Source organism: Prunus mume, linkage group LG6 (assembly GCF_029339155.1).
Source record: "Prunus mume cultivar Tortuosa linkage group LG6, ASM2933915v1, whole genome shotgun sequence".
Taxonomy (NCBI): domain Eukaryota; kingdom Viridiplantae; phylum Streptophyta; class Magnoliopsida; order Rosales; family Rosaceae; genus Prunus; species Prunus mume.
The window spans coordinates 12,724,428-12,740,235 of NC_142703.1; the positions used below are offsets into that span (position 1 = coordinate 12,724,428).

General features: G+C 36.7%; 3 protein-coding genes across 3 annotated transcripts; 2 read left to right on the plus strand and 1 right to left on the minus strand.

Moving 5' to 3' along the window:
• Positions 1 to 366: 366 nt before the first annotated feature.
• Positions 367 to 4,582, plus strand: LOC103334858 (Sept9 (DUF616)). Its single transcript, XM_008237834.2, is given in 10 exon segments — positions 367 to 509; positions 586 to 698; positions 1,021 to 1,063; positions 1,065 to 1,128; positions 1,272 to 1,448; positions 2,138 to 2,215; positions 2,301 to 2,500; positions 2,832 to 3,247; positions 3,337 to 3,521; positions 3,697 to 4,582. Coding segments are annotated over 8 exon segments (1,560 nt in total). The 5' UTR covers positions 367 to 509; positions 586 to 698; positions 1,021 to 1,045; the 3' UTR covers positions 4,119 to 4,582.
• Positions 4,583 to 5,279: 697 nt separating this feature from the next.
• On the minus strand, positions 5,280 to 10,207 carry VAB2 (ATPase, V1 complex, subunit B protein). The gene is made up of 15 exons (XM_008237833.3): positions 10,002 to 10,207; positions 9,272 to 9,336; positions 9,008 to 9,063; positions 8,765 to 8,863; positions 8,473 to 8,532; positions 8,237 to 8,348; positions 7,934 to 8,148; positions 7,661 to 7,789; positions 7,367 to 7,504; positions 6,988 to 7,138; positions 6,807 to 6,889; positions 6,286 to 6,333; positions 6,129 to 6,182; positions 5,954 to 6,037; positions 5,280 to 5,855 (listed from the first exon to the last, which is right to left on the minus strand). The coding sequence occupies exons 2-15, from the start codon at positions 9,327 to 9,329 to the stop codon at positions 5,670 to 5,672; spliced, it is 1,473 nt and encodes a 490-aa protein (XP_008236055.1). The 5' UTR covers positions 9,330 to 9,336; positions 10,002 to 10,207; the 3' UTR covers positions 5,280 to 5,669.
• Positions 10,208 to 11,214: 1,007 nt separating this feature from the next.
• LOC103334856 (putative FBD-associated F-box protein At5g50270) lies at positions 11,215 to 13,855 on the plus strand. Its single transcript, XM_089054672.1, has 4 exons — positions 11,215 to 11,375; positions 12,018 to 13,037; positions 13,121 to 13,264; positions 13,492 to 13,855. Exons 1-4 carry the CDS (start codon positions 11,346 to 11,348, stop codon positions 13,783 to 13,785), a joined length of 1,488 nt encoding a protein of 495 aa, XP_088910798.1. The 5' UTR covers positions 11,215 to 11,345; the 3' UTR covers positions 13,786 to 13,855.
• Positions 13,856 to 15,808: the final 1,953 nt, after the last annotated feature.

Genomic DNA, 15,808 nt, shown 5'->3' on the forward strand with positions numbered 1-15,808 from the left:
CGCCACGTGTCAAAAAGGTAACGACTCTAGAAAACCCGTGTATAGCCGCGCGGCTATACGATTTATATAATTTAAAAAATGCCCCTAGTGATTAGATGCCACGTATCTAAATCAGTATATCCATGCGGCTATACTATTTACAACCAAAAAAACCCCTAGTGATTAGGTGTCCCTTGTCAAAGGTATAGCCGTCCGGCTATACTGTGTAGGGGATGACAAAATGACCCGTCTTGCGATTAGGCGGCATGTGTCAACATAAGTATAGCCAAGCGGCTATACTATTTTTTTAAAACAAAAAAATAAAGTACAGCCGGCGGCTGTACGATTTATAAAATACTAAATATGTGAAAATTATTTGTAGAAAATCAATGAAAAAAATAAAATCTCCGTCTTTCTTCACTAACTCCTCACTGTTAGCCCTTGTGTTTTCTGGTTTGATTTTGATCTATTTTGTTTTTGGGTTGTCTTTGTAACTCAAAAGCCTCCATATTTGAGATCTGAAAGTACAGGTATGCATGCTGGTGTAATTTATTTGGTTAAATGTTTGAAATTTCGAATTTGAGGTTTACAAAAAATGTATTTCAGCTTTGAGGTTAACCAAGAATAGAGCTTTCATGGTTCTGGTGATATCTGGGGCTGAGATTTGATCTGCGCATTGAATTTACAAGCTCTGGCTCCAACCACACCATCTTCAATCTGTAAGTCACTTTCCACAACTGAATATTTCCTTTTTCTGCATTAAAAAACGAAACTTCAGATACAGCCGATACGTTGGCTCTATTTGATGAGTAACCCAGATCTGGAATTCCTTAGGACTCGCTTTGTTTCCACATTTTCTTCTCAATTTAGTCTCAAAATTTTTATTGAATCTCAGTGCGTGTAAATGTTTTGAGTTTTTGCGGGAAGTATAGTGCAATGCTAATCAATATGGGAAAGGAGTTTTTATTGCTGTTCCTATTATTGTTGATTCTGTATGTGTCTATGCATATATGTATGATGTATGTATGGATTGTGCTGCAGTAATGAGAAGGTGTACTGGTTGATTATGGATAAAGAGAGTCCACCGGTCCATCTCTTTTCGCACACACCGTAGAGGCGAACGGAGTAATCTGACCTTACATACTAAAGGTAAATAAAGCCTATCCTTTCACTATTTCTCAAATGAGTCTTAATAATGAATTGTGAAACGTGTCATTGATTTTCATATTAATGAAGTAGATATTTTGTTTAGCACAAGAAATGTGAGTAATTTGGTGGTGCTGGTGGTACAGATGTGGAAGCAGGACTTCCTCAGGGAAGGGTGTCGCAAGATTATCCCATGAAGATTGTTTGGAAGAAGGGCTTTATTCGATTGGTTCTTGTAGGTGGCATCTTGTGGATGCTACTAATTCTTCTTGCATCGTTGCTTCATGTTTGGTCCTGCCAGTCTTCTATCTCATTCTTCTCAGGTATTTTTCTTAAATTTTCTCATGGAACTATGCCTTAAGTTCTTTGGCTCCTTGTTTGAGTTCATGCTTCATGCATATAGAACTTCATATTTTGTTTTGTGTTGTTGGCTCAATCCCAAAGCCCAATACTTGAATTAGTCTTAGCTGATTGGCACACCTTTGTCCAAAAATGGAAGAGCATTGAAAAGTCTTTATTTCAAAGTGATTGTCTTTTGTATTCATACACATCTTATAGAAACAAAACAGTGCATTTTTAGGTTTTCTTTGAATAGCATGCATAATAAAGCTAGTGATATCCAGTGTATGATTTTTTTATTTTTTTTCAATTAAGACTTATTAGAGTCAGGGTGACATAATTCAAGTAAGCCTGTGAGAGCTAAAAATTTGACTAGAGATACATGAGCAAATGCTGCAAATATTATTGGTTTCAGCTTTCTTGTGGTATGGGGGATCATAGTTGTCTTGTCATTATCAAATAATTTCCCAATGATAGTAAGGAAGGGAATCTTGTCAATAAATTTGGTATCGCTTTGCAATAGGTGCCCCTGTTTTGCTAAATGTTGGTGCCAGTGCGATTAATATTGTCAGTGTGTGCTTGATGAAAGAGGTTCTGCTATTTAATTTCCTGTACATGGATATATGTTTTCTCAGTGATTTTAAATAATATTAGTCTTCTACTTGAACTGCAGCTATGTGTAACAAAGATAGCAAGGTATTCTCCATGTTAGGCTCTATGGGGTTTGTACCAAAACAACAATCACAACATCGTAAGATCTTTGAATATTTTTTCTTTGTATTATTGGTCACTGATTAGTTTTCTTAAATGATATTGTTTGTGTTCATATCAAATAGGCTGTCCAATTCCCCTTGCTGATGACCCTGATAAGATAGTTATTCCAAAAGGAAGAACTCGTGATGAAATTGTCAAAAACTTAACCTATGTTATGGAGGATGAAATTTTGCCTGACGGAACACAGTCATCCCCACTATTCGGAGGACATCAAAATTGGTCACAGAGAGAGGAGAGCTTTAGACTAACATCAAACATGAAGGTAAAATTAGAACTTCAGAGTACTGTATTAGCTTTACATATTTACATATTGTCAGTCAAAGCATGTGCTTCACTTGTTTGTTTTGTTAGCAGTAAAAGAATAATAGGTCTCAACTTCCATAGCATCCTCTTGTTATTAAACTGTAGTTTACAGTATGTTAGAGTATTTTTAAAATTGAAAATAGTGATGGGAGACTTTGTGAGAATCGTCAACTTAATATAGAAACCTTTCCTGTTTATTGAAATTTGAAAAACTTTCTTTTTCCTTTTGTATTGGGGGTGTTACTTCTGCCGTTCTCCATCATTAGTTGGGTAATGTTATTATCCTGCAGGTGCACTGTGGTTTTATTCGAAATGGTGGTGCTGAAATGGCTCCTGCAGACATCAAATATGCCAAGAAATGTAGGTTTGTGGTTGCCTCGGGCATTTTTGATGGATATGATGTACCCCATCAACCTTCAAATTTAAGTCCTCGTTCTAAGAAGCTCTTCTGTTTTCTCATGGCGGTGGATGAGATATCTCTTAAATTTATTAAGGAAAATGTCACAGTAACAGAAGATAGTGATGGGGGGAAATGGGTTGGTATCTGGCGTCTTGTTTTGTTGAAGCATCCACCTTATGATGAGCCAAGAAGGAATGGGAAGGTCCCCAAGATATTAACCCACCGTTTGTTCCCTAAGGCACAGTACAGCATTTGGATTGATGGTAAAATGGAGCTAATAGTTGATCCATTGCTAATTTTAGAAAGGTAATAAATTGACCTTATCGTTTGCATTTGACATGTGTGCACACATACATATATAACTACAGCTAAGTGAACTAAAATTTGATTTGCAGATATTTATGGCGTGGGAAGCATACATTTGCAATTTCTCAGCACAAGCATCATCGCAACATTTATGAGGAGGCTGATTCAAACAAGCGGAGGAAGCGATATGCTCGACCTCTTATTGATCTGCACATGAAAATTTATCGTTATGAGGGCTTGGAGCCATGGAATTCAACGAAGAAAACTGTTAGTGGTAAGAAGGAAGATAGGAGATCTTGAGTTATGTAATTTGTTGGTTTTGTTTATTTGTTTCCTCCCCTCGCCGCAAGTTACAGGCACTTGAAAACTAAGTTAATTCCTAATATTATCTACATATATATGATAACCCTCTTTTTATTCATATCATTGATGCAAGCTGTTACATGCAGATGTGCCAGAAGGAGCCATTATCATACGGGAACATACTGCAATGAGTAATTTGTTTAGCTGCTTGTGGTTCAATGAGGTCAACCTCTTCACACCAAGAGACCAACTGAGTTTTGGTTACGTTGTGTACAGGTTAGGGGCTTTGTTTAGGTTCTTTATGTTTCCAAATTGCGAGTACAATTCACTGTTTGTGTTGCATCCGCACATAAGGGAGCATTCTTCTCGAATAGAGTGGGTAACAAATTGGAATCAGCTTAAAGGAAACGGAACCATTTCGAATAAGGGTAAAGATTGGGACCAAGCTAATGCGAACAATGGCAATTTGATAGAGAGTCGGGGGGGCTTAGGCTTGTGGACCCCTTATCCTGCGAATCTTGATTCAGTTGTCCTACCCCATGTAGACAGAACATCAAAAGCTGGCTGAGGTTCAGTTGAAACCATTTTGGTCATTCTTATTAACTTTTTTGGAGGATTTCTTGCTGGTTGCATATTTTTATCTCATCCCAGAAAGGGCTCGTATGGTATATAACAAAAGAGGAAGAAGAAGAAGATGGAGAAGAATGGAGCTGTTGGTCTTTTATATGTCCAAGACATTAAGAGATGATTAACAAGGAAATTGGCAGCAACGTTTTCAATTTCACGAAGATTGAAACTGGGAACAAAATGTGTACTGACTTAGATAAATTCTTTTAGCATCTGTTTCAGTTTCTATGGGACAAAGAAAAAGGGATTGAAAAACAGATTGGAGGAACATATGTACTTTTTAACGAGTGTGACTCGTGAGAAATGAAAAATGCGAGATCGAATTCATTGTTGTGTAACTTAAGTGAGTTTGTTTGTTTTGTTCAGTTTAGTACTTAAGAAAATAAGATCGATTTTGAAAGCGAAGTTTCTGAGTTGAAGGATGTGACTCATGAGTCAAGACCCTGTACTGCAAACCTAGGTTTATTCAAAGCGAAGTTTCTGAGTATCTACCAATTTTTACCCTTGTCCTGGCAAGGCTTTCTTGTTTTTCTACCTTAAAAAATATATTTTTCTATTTTTTGTTATTTAAGAAAGAAAAATAACTAACCATTCTAATAATTCTGTAATGTGAAAAAGGTTTGTAGCTTGAGTTTTTTTATGAATAAAAAAAAAACAATGTTCGAAACTATTCTAATTTACTGGAAGGGAAAATTAAAACTTCGGTGCAAGTTGCAGCGGACACACCTCACCATGGGTATTTTTCATTTATTTTTCAAATAAATCAAAGTGAAGGACTTGCACCACTTTACCCTGGGTATTATTTATTTATTTTTTCCGCAATACAAAAAACAATCTACTGATCGGGAGCCTGAGTTTAATTTCCCTTTTATGCAATATCAGTTGTATACAAATAAATATAAAAGAATATATAGAAAAACTAAATAAAAATCTGCATATTAAATAACTTGGCAAGACCTGCTTTATTGGGAACCTAATTTGGTGAGATAGTAACAATGGTGCAATGAATACCAAAATACTCATTTCATTTCACATATAACAACAATAAACTCTCAAAATAAACTTGGGCATGTTCGGATGTCAAAATACACAAGGCAGAACATTCTGAAAATAAGATCAATAAAAAGCCAAAAATGACAGATTACAAAATAAATAAGGTCTTGAAACAAGCAAATATATACTGCAAGGGCTCTTTAGATCCTAGATGGCCCGACTGTTCCTGAATGTCCTCTTTGAAACCAAACCACAACTGGGTGACAAACTAACAACTCATAAACGAAAATACAAAAGCTACAAGATCTCTAAATGTCCTCATTGAAAGAATATTTGGGCTAGCCAAGACCTTCTAGGGACTCAAACAGAGCACAACCTTTATTATATATGCCGGGATAGTAGAGATTCAACCTAGGGAGAGAATCAATAAACAAATTGCAGAGCTCATCGATAGCTAATTAGGTTGAAGAACTTTGAAGAAAGGGATATATCAACCCCATCAATTAGCTGCATCTCGGCTGTAGAACAGATCAAGAGTCTTTGCAGGTATACGGTGGAGAAGCTCACGAGGGAAGATCCGCAGCAACGTCCATGCCAAATCAAGTGACTGGAAGATATTACGGGTGTCATATGCCCCTTGGCTCACAAACTTCTTCTCAAATTTGTCCAAGAACTCCAGGTATAGCTGTTGCAATCAAAAGAAAATATCACATCAATTACTCCCAACGGCTGATTGTTAATAAACAAAACCATCTTAATAAGAAAACCAAAAAGGTAAGAGACCAGGTCCTCCGAAGAAAGTGCTTCTTCTCCAACCACAGCTTTCATTGCCTGGACATCCTTCCCAATAGCATAATTTGCATACAACTGAAAGTTAAACAATGCAAGAGAGGGGAGATTAGATGGTGTTAAGTGACGACAGATTCGAAAATATACTATCATACAATCCCAAACTAACCTGGTTGGATACATCAGAATGATCCTTGCGAGTCATCCCTTCACCAATAGCACTCTGCAATCATAACCAACTACTTTATTTAACATAAACCCCATAATTACAGTGATGTGAACCATCTCTAAATATTTAGAGTATAAAGAAATCAAAGTGTCATTACCTTCATTAGACGAGACAGTGATGGGAGAACATTGATTGGCGGGTATACCTGCACAGTTGAAAGAACTTGATGGTTAGTTTCAATTCATTTATAATCTCTGCATAACTGATTGTTACCACCTCGATGCAGGTTGTCCAAACATAGAAAACCAACTTTCTAAATGCATCATGAATTACCGTTATTTGGTATCAAGCTAAATGGGAGCTAATTTTTATTTTATTTATTATGGACTGATACAGTGACCAACAATTTCATCAAGTCAAGCCTCAACGAGAGAAGTCCAAATCCCAGGCACTTGAGAAAGATAAAGAAGGTACCATTTGTTCTGGTGGCATATAAGCAACAAAACCATGGTAACTTCCCTTTCACAAAATCATGCAACATGTATTGTGTACCGCATTATGAACGCATGAACATGGTAAAGTACGCCATGACCATCTTAATTCTTAAGGTAATTATATACCCATTCTCAGACCACAACACTGAATGATGTAATGAAAACATGCTAAAATTTCAGTTACCTGTCTGTTGTAGAGCTGCCTGTCAATGTATATCTGTCCCTCAGTAATATATCCTGTAAGATCTGGGGTGGGGTGTGTAATATCTGGCAAGATAAAGAAATCAAAGCTTGTGTTACGCCATATCACTTAAGCATGAATGCATGATATGTGAGACGGTCAATGTGTAATAAAAATACATTACCATCATTTGGCATAGTTAAAATCGGAATTTGTGTAATGGAGCCTTTTCTGCCTTCAATTCGTCCAGCACGCTCGTAGATTTGTGCCAGATCAGTATACATATACCCTGGATATCCACGCCTTCCAGGCACTTCTTCTCGAGCAGCAGATACCTGCAGTAGCAATCAATAGTTTGGGTTACGGAAGTTATCCTACACAATAATAAGAATACAATATTAGTTGGTAGAGGTATTTTAAAATATAAAAGAGCAAAAATGCTTTTCAAGTTCATATAAAGAATCAGAAAGAAGATGAACATGATGTATGAAATTTGAGAATTCACGTATTTTATTGTTTTCAAAAACTAAGGTACAATGGCATTCACAATTTTTTCACATTACCTCACGAAGAGCATCAGCATAAGAACTCATATCTGTGAGAATGACAAGAACATGCTTCCCACATTCATATGCCAAATATTCTGCAGTAGTAAGAGCAATACGAGGAGTAATAATACGTTCAATTGTAGGGTCATTTGCCTGTAGGAGATGGCAGAAAACACATTTTAGGCCCAGTACCATTCACACAAAGTATGAGATATGTAGGAAGAACACTCCCAATTCACAGAATTTAATAAGGAAAAAAAACCCTTAAATATATCATCAAAGGCTTCATATGTTCATTTCAAAATATACCAGATTCAGAAAAAGGGTCACTCTCTCCATTGAACCATTTTCTTCAAAATCACGTTTGAAAAACTGTGCTGTCTCCATATTTACACCCATAGCTGCAAACACAATGGCAAAGTTGTCGTCTTCCACATCCTGTAATTTCATACTGTAGGTCAGACAATCACATGAATGCTATAAGTATATCAAAATAATGTTGGGCACTTAGCATGTCTAACATGAAAATAGTAGATATGTGCAATCTCTACTGGCCAACAAAGATTTGGTTACAAAGTATACCACAGCGTCAAGAAGACTGTCAGATTTCTCCAACCGCTTGACCAAACCAGCCTGGCGACATATCTGAGCAGCTATTTCATTATGAGGAAGACCAGCAGCAGAGAAAAGTGGGATTTTTTGTCCTCTGGCAATGGAATTCATGACATCAATTGTAGAAATTCCAGTCTGTATCATCTCTTCAGGATATGTTCTCTCACTAGGATTGATAGAACTCCCTGGGGAAGACATACAATAGATTGACAGACATGTTAATGCACAAAAAAATTGGAGCCGAACTTATAATCATTAAAACAAATAACTCACCAGATATGTCTAGGTAAGCCTCAGGCAAAATAGGGGGGCCATTATCAATGGGTTTCCCAGAACCATTAAAGATGCGCCCAAGCATGTCCAGTGAGACTGGAGTTTTCAAAACCTGACAAACATTCAAGGGGGAGGGTCAAAATAGGTTGAAAATAGCATAACTAGATGTCGGAAAAGATTTATTATTCTTGCTTCCACAATACAATAAAGGAAGAATATGATTAAAGTTCTAATACCTCTCCTGTAAATTGCACGGTGGTGTACTTGTTGTCAATTCCAGATGTTCCTTCAAAAACCTGGGCAGCAAAGAAACCGTTTAACTAAACCATACAAAAATTAAGCACCTCAAGATTAAGTAATGATGCTATCATCTAGTACAGGTTAAGTCAATCATAACAATTGCTGTCCAGATGATGCATAAAAGCCAACAATAGGACTAAAGGTTATCAAAATTATAAGCCTATCCATGGTTGTGTATTAAAGGGCATAATCAGGAGAAACTAATAAACAATGCTAAACAGCAGTCACCTGAACAATAGCTTTCTCTCCATCAACCTCCAGGACTTGACCACGTCGTGTTGTTCCATCTCCCAAACGAATATTAACAATCTCCTGAAACTTAGGTCCCTGACATAGTTAAAGAGAATAAATTAGTTATTGGTTTCAGAAAAGGGGAAAGTTCCACACAGAAAAGCTTAACAACAATCTAGATTAGACAGACAGACAGACAGACAGGCACAGAGACAGAAAGAGAGAGATAGGATCACCTACCTTAACTTTTTCAAGGATAACCAGAGGTCCGGCCACACCAGAAACAGTTCTGTACTCTGAAATGTCAAGGCAGAGGACATAAGGTCAAATTTGACACCATTAATGTACTAATCCATAATGAACTCATAGTAATGCTAACTCTGTCTAGCTGAACAAATTTGAAGAGTTCAACATTAACTCACAAAGTATCCATTATGACTGAAGACCGAAAACGCATGGCCACTATTACCCATGTCTAAAAAAGTAAACCAGTCCAAGACTTACCCATGCCGACCTCTAGTTGTCCCTCGTCCATGTCGTGATTGTTTTGTGAAACAGCCATTTGCAAGCTTCACGAAAAAAAAAAAAATCAGCAATTATGAATAAAAACCACTAGATGCCATCCAAAGCAACTGCGAATTGTGAGACCAATTTTATAAGATGTCAACTAGGATCACTTCCTAAAGCAACATTACAAATCAGTCCAATCAAATGAGTGAAGAATTAGATCATAGCAATAAAAAATTTCCTAATTAACACTAAGTTTGTATGAATATCAGAAACAGAGAGTAACATAAATAAATTAAAAAATTAAAAACATACAATAGATTATTGAATTACAGTAAGTTTTAACTGTCTAAATACTGAAAACAGTTTGGGTTGTGTAGATTATAGTGTCCCCGAACCCAAATAACAAAAACTCCAATCCTTGACAATGCGACCTTCTTCTTTCCCTTCCCTTTCTCAGCGACCAACAAAGTGCCCCAAAATTTGTTCAAAAGAAACAAAATTTGAGGAAACAACAACAATTTAAATCACATCCAATTGCTGATTTCAACAATTCGCTAAAATTAACCAACTTCTGGATCAAAAACAAAGCTTGAACGAACACGAACTCTAATCACGTGTAGTTCGAGCCCATTGGAGTTTATGATCAGACGGTTGCAATTGGAATTGAATCAAGGAAATTACGATCAAAGGTGGCTGAGAATCACGTACGGATCTGAAAACCTACCTTGTTTTCGATCTGAAGCCAAGCCAAGCCAAGCGGAAGAGAGAGACGAGCAAAGAGGAGGAGGAGGAAGATGAATAACAAAGAGAGCGAGATCTGATGGACTAGAAAAATAAATAAATTGGAAATTCGTTGACAGATAAATAATAATAAATGAAATTAAAATTATTTAGACTGTAATGTTTTTTAATTTTCTGGTTTTTTGTTTTGTTTGGAAATAAGTGGTAATAATGGAAATAATGTGAAAGACAACAAAAGAGTGTACTGTACTGGAGTGTCCAACTAGATGGCGCGCCGACCCTCTACATTGGGCCACGTGGGGATGTGCTTGGTTGGGACTTGGGGCCCACTGCACCTTCATAATTTGGATAGACAATTGAAAGGTACAGTGGTTTGTTCTCTTCTCAAAAGTAAAACTGTAAAAAGACTATGGTTGCCCTAAAAAAGAAGTGAAAAGACTACAAACTTTGTTACATAATCTCAGTCTGGTGAAAAGACTACAAGCTTAGGAGAACGATGTTGCTTTGACATTTGTTCTAATCTCAGTCTGGTGAATATAACCTGTCTTACAAATTTTGTCCAGAGGAATATAACTCATAAAAATTGATTGGATTTAACTCCAATCAAGTTCAAGTCGAGTCACCAAACTATTGAATGTAGAAGTCAATATTAGCTCAATAAAATCTGGCAAGATAGTTGATATGATCCTTCTAGTTACATTCTCTTCTTAGTCTTGTCCATGCCTCTTATTAGGGGAAGAGTTTAGACTAGGGTTATTGATCAAAATAGTCCTCTAATTTTTGCTCAAGTCTTATTTTGGTTCATCAATTAAAATTTTCATTTCAATAGTCCTCAAACTCTCCATTTAATATCAAATACATCCCGATTGAAATTTAAATTATTCGATAATTTAATTAATTTAGTAAGTTATGAAAGGACGAAGAGAGAGATGGAGAGAGAGATGGAGCAAGCGAGCTTCAAGCTTCTCCCATGGAAGCTTGAAGCTTGAGTGCATAGTGAAGCAGCAGAGCGAACGCGAAAAATAAACACAAGAAAAACACATTTATTTTGTTTTTAATAGTAAGGGTCGTTTTAAATTTGTTTTGAGATTGAGTTTTTAAAAATAGGCCTACCAAACGAGTTTTTGGGCATTTAAATTTAAAATCTGTTTTTGAGTTTATAAAATTGAACTCAAATCAAATACCAAACAAGCCCTAATCATCCCAGAGATTTGGTATTCAACAGTTTTTTTTAACCCCAAGTTAATTTGTTTCAAAACTTATACGTGGATTTAACTGGTCCAGGACTCGGATTGCTAACTGGTGTGCTTGCTGCTTGGTGGTGATTATGGATCAATCTGACTCGGTGCCACTGGTCGTGAGTTTCTGATAACTTTTGTATCTGTTACCATTTAGTCTCATATAATTGCTGATCTTTGTTGTCAATGATTATGTCTTGATAGAATGCTTAGAACTTGCAAGCAGGTTCGGTTTGATTGGATTTTTTTATGTTTTGAAAGTCAGTAGCAGGTCTGTAAATGTAACAGGAGGTGGAAAAAATGGATTTGGGTTAGGCCCAAACTGACAAACAATGGTTTTGTTTGGTTTGGTTTGGTTTCCCTTGTGGTTTTAGTCAAAACCGAACCAAAACCGGTCGTTGTAATGTAATTGGTTGAGCTGTGTCTTTGCACATTCTCTTTATCTGGGATATCTAATTGGTTTGAAAGTTGCATCCTTTTCATTTCCCAGATATTAAACTGGTAAAATATTGGCACCTTTTGTTTTTTTTGTTTTTTTTGTTCTAGTTACCCAAAGTATCCAAATGGTTTCAAAGTTGCATCCTGTTTTATGTCTCCATATCTAACTTGTAGAAAATTTTCATCCGATCTCTTGTATGTAGGTGCGTTTTGGTTGGTTTTATTGTTCTTATTTAATATTCTTTTATGTAAATTAAATATAACAATGTGATGGAATCATGAACTTAAAGAGAGACGTTTAATTTTGGCCGATTCTTTTATAGAAGTATGAGTGCAACTTGGGAAAGCGACACAGACGTAGTGAAGGAAATAACTCGGGAAAGCGACGCAGACGTTGTGAAGGAAAGAACTCAGGAAAGAATGAGGAAGAAAAAGGTGCGTACAACTTGGTAGACAGAATTAGTGAGATGACAGATGAAATTCTTGTCAGTATATTGTCTCTCTTGTCGCTAAAGGAAGCAGCTGCTACCAGTATCCTTTCTAGACGTTGGCAGTATGTGTGGATGTCCACTATGGTTCTCAACTTTAATGCTAACTTTGATATTCATAGAAATCTCTGCCGCTTCATAGCCCTCAAAAGAAAATTAAGATATCTGGAAGGTGGTAGATACGTGAATTGGGTGAATCGTGTGGTGGAAGAACATAGAGGCCCAAACATCGAAGAATTCAGGGCTTGCTTTCAACTAAATGATCGGTTTGCAAGTTCCATTGACAAATGGATTCAGTTTGCAATGGAAAAGGGAGTTAAAACACTCGTGTTGAAGTTTAATACACAATGTGGCGTTGCTTCAAAAAATTTCTATGTGTTTCCCCACAAGCTATTAGGTCTCGAGAAGAAGCACGTGTATTCTTACATTCCAAGTCTACGCCCTTGTGGATGCAAAGTTGGATTTCAGTTCCTTAAAGTTCTTCATTTCCAATGTGTTGACATGACTGATAAAGTTTTTGAATACTTCTTGTCCAACTGTCCAGTTCTTGAACGATTAACCCTGCTTGAAACGAAAAGTTTGGTTAACTTAAGAGTTATCCGTCCATCGGTTGCATTGAAGCATTTAGTGATAGGAATTTGTGTTGGCCTGCAAAGCATTGAGATTTGTGATGCAAACCTTGTTTCATTTGTTTGTAAGAATAGTGAGAACGTACTTCTCAGTAATGTACTGTTGCTTGTGGAGGTATCCATGTCCAATCTTTCCAATCCCCGTGCATTCATAGAGCATTTCTCTCGCCAACTTTCATGCTGTCTTTCTCAGCTGGAGATTCTCATACTGAATATCACTGGAGCGGTTAGTATATGTATTATGATGCGTTGGTTTTCTTTTCTTCTTTTATGGATTATGTAGCTCATTGTTCCTTGTTTGGTTTTCAGGAACACAATCCGAAACATGTGTTTCCTATCCTGGCAAATCTCAAGCATTTGGAACTAATAGTTCTTGCAGATTACCGTCTCGCTCTTTTTCATTTAACTTCTTTTCTGAAAGCATCTCCTTTCTTGCAAAGACTTGTGTTGAAGGTATATGTTTGTATTCGGCAGATTACATGGTAAAACTATATGTAGGTCTATGTATGTGCACTTTTGGTGATTTTGTTCATCTTCTTTTCGTTCCACTGACAATTTGAAGAATGAAAAGTATAACAAAACAAGGAGGTTAAATTTGGCTGTGTGATGAAACATGGTAATAGACTTCATATTCCTTCTGGTTCTTGTTGCGTCTTACACAATTTTTTTTTGTGGTGCAGTTGGATTTCATTATATTGTGGGAGGACTTAGGAGAAATAAATAAAGCTGTGAAATGCCCCCATCATTCCCTCAAGGTAGTAGAAATAGTCGGGTATCACGCTCGTGCATCTGCTGTTGAGCATATCATGTTCTTAATAAAGAGTGCTGTTGCTTTAGAGAAAATTGTTATTGATCCTCTCCGACGTTGGGAGGCGGGTAGTGAAGATTTCACTGAGGAAGCGAAAGCAAGAGAGCACGCTGTGCAACTCGTTAAAAAAAAATTGCCTTCAACTGTTGAATTTGTATGCCTGTAGTGAGGCTTAAATTATCTCGAGATTGGGCAAGTATTTATTAAGTACTAAGTTTTGATTAACTGATTTATAATGGTTATTCTTTATATATATGGTTAGAGTTGGGAAATATCAAGAGTTTTTTCTGACAACATTGAATGCTAGCAACCTTCTCTTTAACGTTCTCTTTTCGACATTCTCCCTTTTCTTCCAGACATGTGTCACTTTTCTTAATAACAATCTGCAAAGCAAAGAAAGCAGCATCCAATTTAGCAACAAACATTCACTCCCAAAACCTGAAACAAGAAGCAACCATATGACTATCAATATGATGATGGCTCATGTTCATGCATGAGAAACTGCACATAGCAACTAACAACATGGACGCAAGTGCAAAAGGCCACAAACAAGAATGGATGCAAGCCATTTTAGGGTTTGGGAATGAGAAGCAAGGCATAGATGGATAGAGCGTGTTATAGTGCAATGAGACAAACATGTTCCCCAAACTTGACTTTATAAACAAGAAAGAAATGTTCTGAATCAATCTAGAAAAAAAAAAAGGTAAAAAACCCAAATTTCTGCTCATTCAATCTTTCGGTTGCTCGAATCAAACAATAAACATTGGAAATATCAACTGGAGCAGACAAATCCAAATGACCTGGTTCCTTGGAGATGAAAACAGATCCCATGCACATTCATCCTAAGTTACAGAACACATGTCACATTCAAACTCCCATTTAAATACTCTAAGGCAGCTTGAGCCTTGCAGCCCTCTTGTCTTTTTTTTTTTTTTGGGATGGCCCAATCTTTATCAGAAAAATAGTCAGAAAATTTATGCCATGGTCCATGAACTTTGACCATTGTTACATTTGGGTCCATTATAGTAGCAATCCTTGTACTAAGTGTCAAACTAAAATCTCAATTAAAAGATCACATGCCTTGCAAGATATTGCACTGATGATGGACTACATATTGTAACCTTAAACTTGTAATAATTCCCTTCTTTTTTTGCACAACCACATGAGAAAATCTTAAAAAACTTTTTATCTGTAGGGTTGGGAGGGAATGTTAAAGTTTTTTACCTGAAACTTGTCTGAAACCATATGTTGTAGTCGTTGAAATAAACAGGACCAATAAAGATCTCACATGTCAGTTTGGTTCCATAAACCCCACTGTACAACACCTCTAAACCATAGTGTTAAACCCCTTAACCTTTAACATTTCACCAAGTTCATCAACAAGGGTTTCTGAGTCTTTTATGCCTTCTTTGAATTAGCAAAAGGTGTTGCGTCAACATATTCTCCCCTCTTGTGACGAAAAATCTTTCACTGTACTTTTATTTTTTTGGGCAAGTTGCCACCCATTGTTGATACCCTAACTATAGTAAGTAGCTTAATCTGTCGAGAAGAACCATCCCTACCGGAAACAAGAACCTTTTCGTTATCTTTCTTTTATTGATCCAGCCTATACCTATTTCCTCTTCTTCGTGCGGCCGGGCCAGGCCTGTACCTCATAGAACAGAAATCCTGTTTAGGAAGCTAGCAGCCATCAAGACTAAGGAAGCATCTTTGATTGTTTTCTTTTCATTGTTAAATATGATGCACGAACTATTATTTCAGAAAAATAGTCTTCCTAGTATTTATGCTCATCCAGTAATTTTTTTGAGTAGAAAATTTATGCCATGGTCCATGAACTTTGATTGCACAAATTAGCCTTCCATCACTTTATTATTGTCAGGCCACCACAGAACATAAACATCTGTACTTTGTCTACAGGGGGAGCACCAGCAATGCATTTAGACTGTCAACAAATCATAGGTCCTAGTATTAGCTTTCTATTGCCATCCTTGAAGGAAATGCATGTGGATTGATGATAAGATTAGTAACCTCAGAAAATGGCATATCAATATAGCCACAACTGGGAGCAATCACCTTTTTGTCCATGTCGGCTGCTAAACTTATTATCACCAATGACAGGGTTTCTAGGGTGTCAAAAGCGTATGTTCACCTGCTCAAAAGAAAAGTAACATAGGAAATGAAACCCTGCA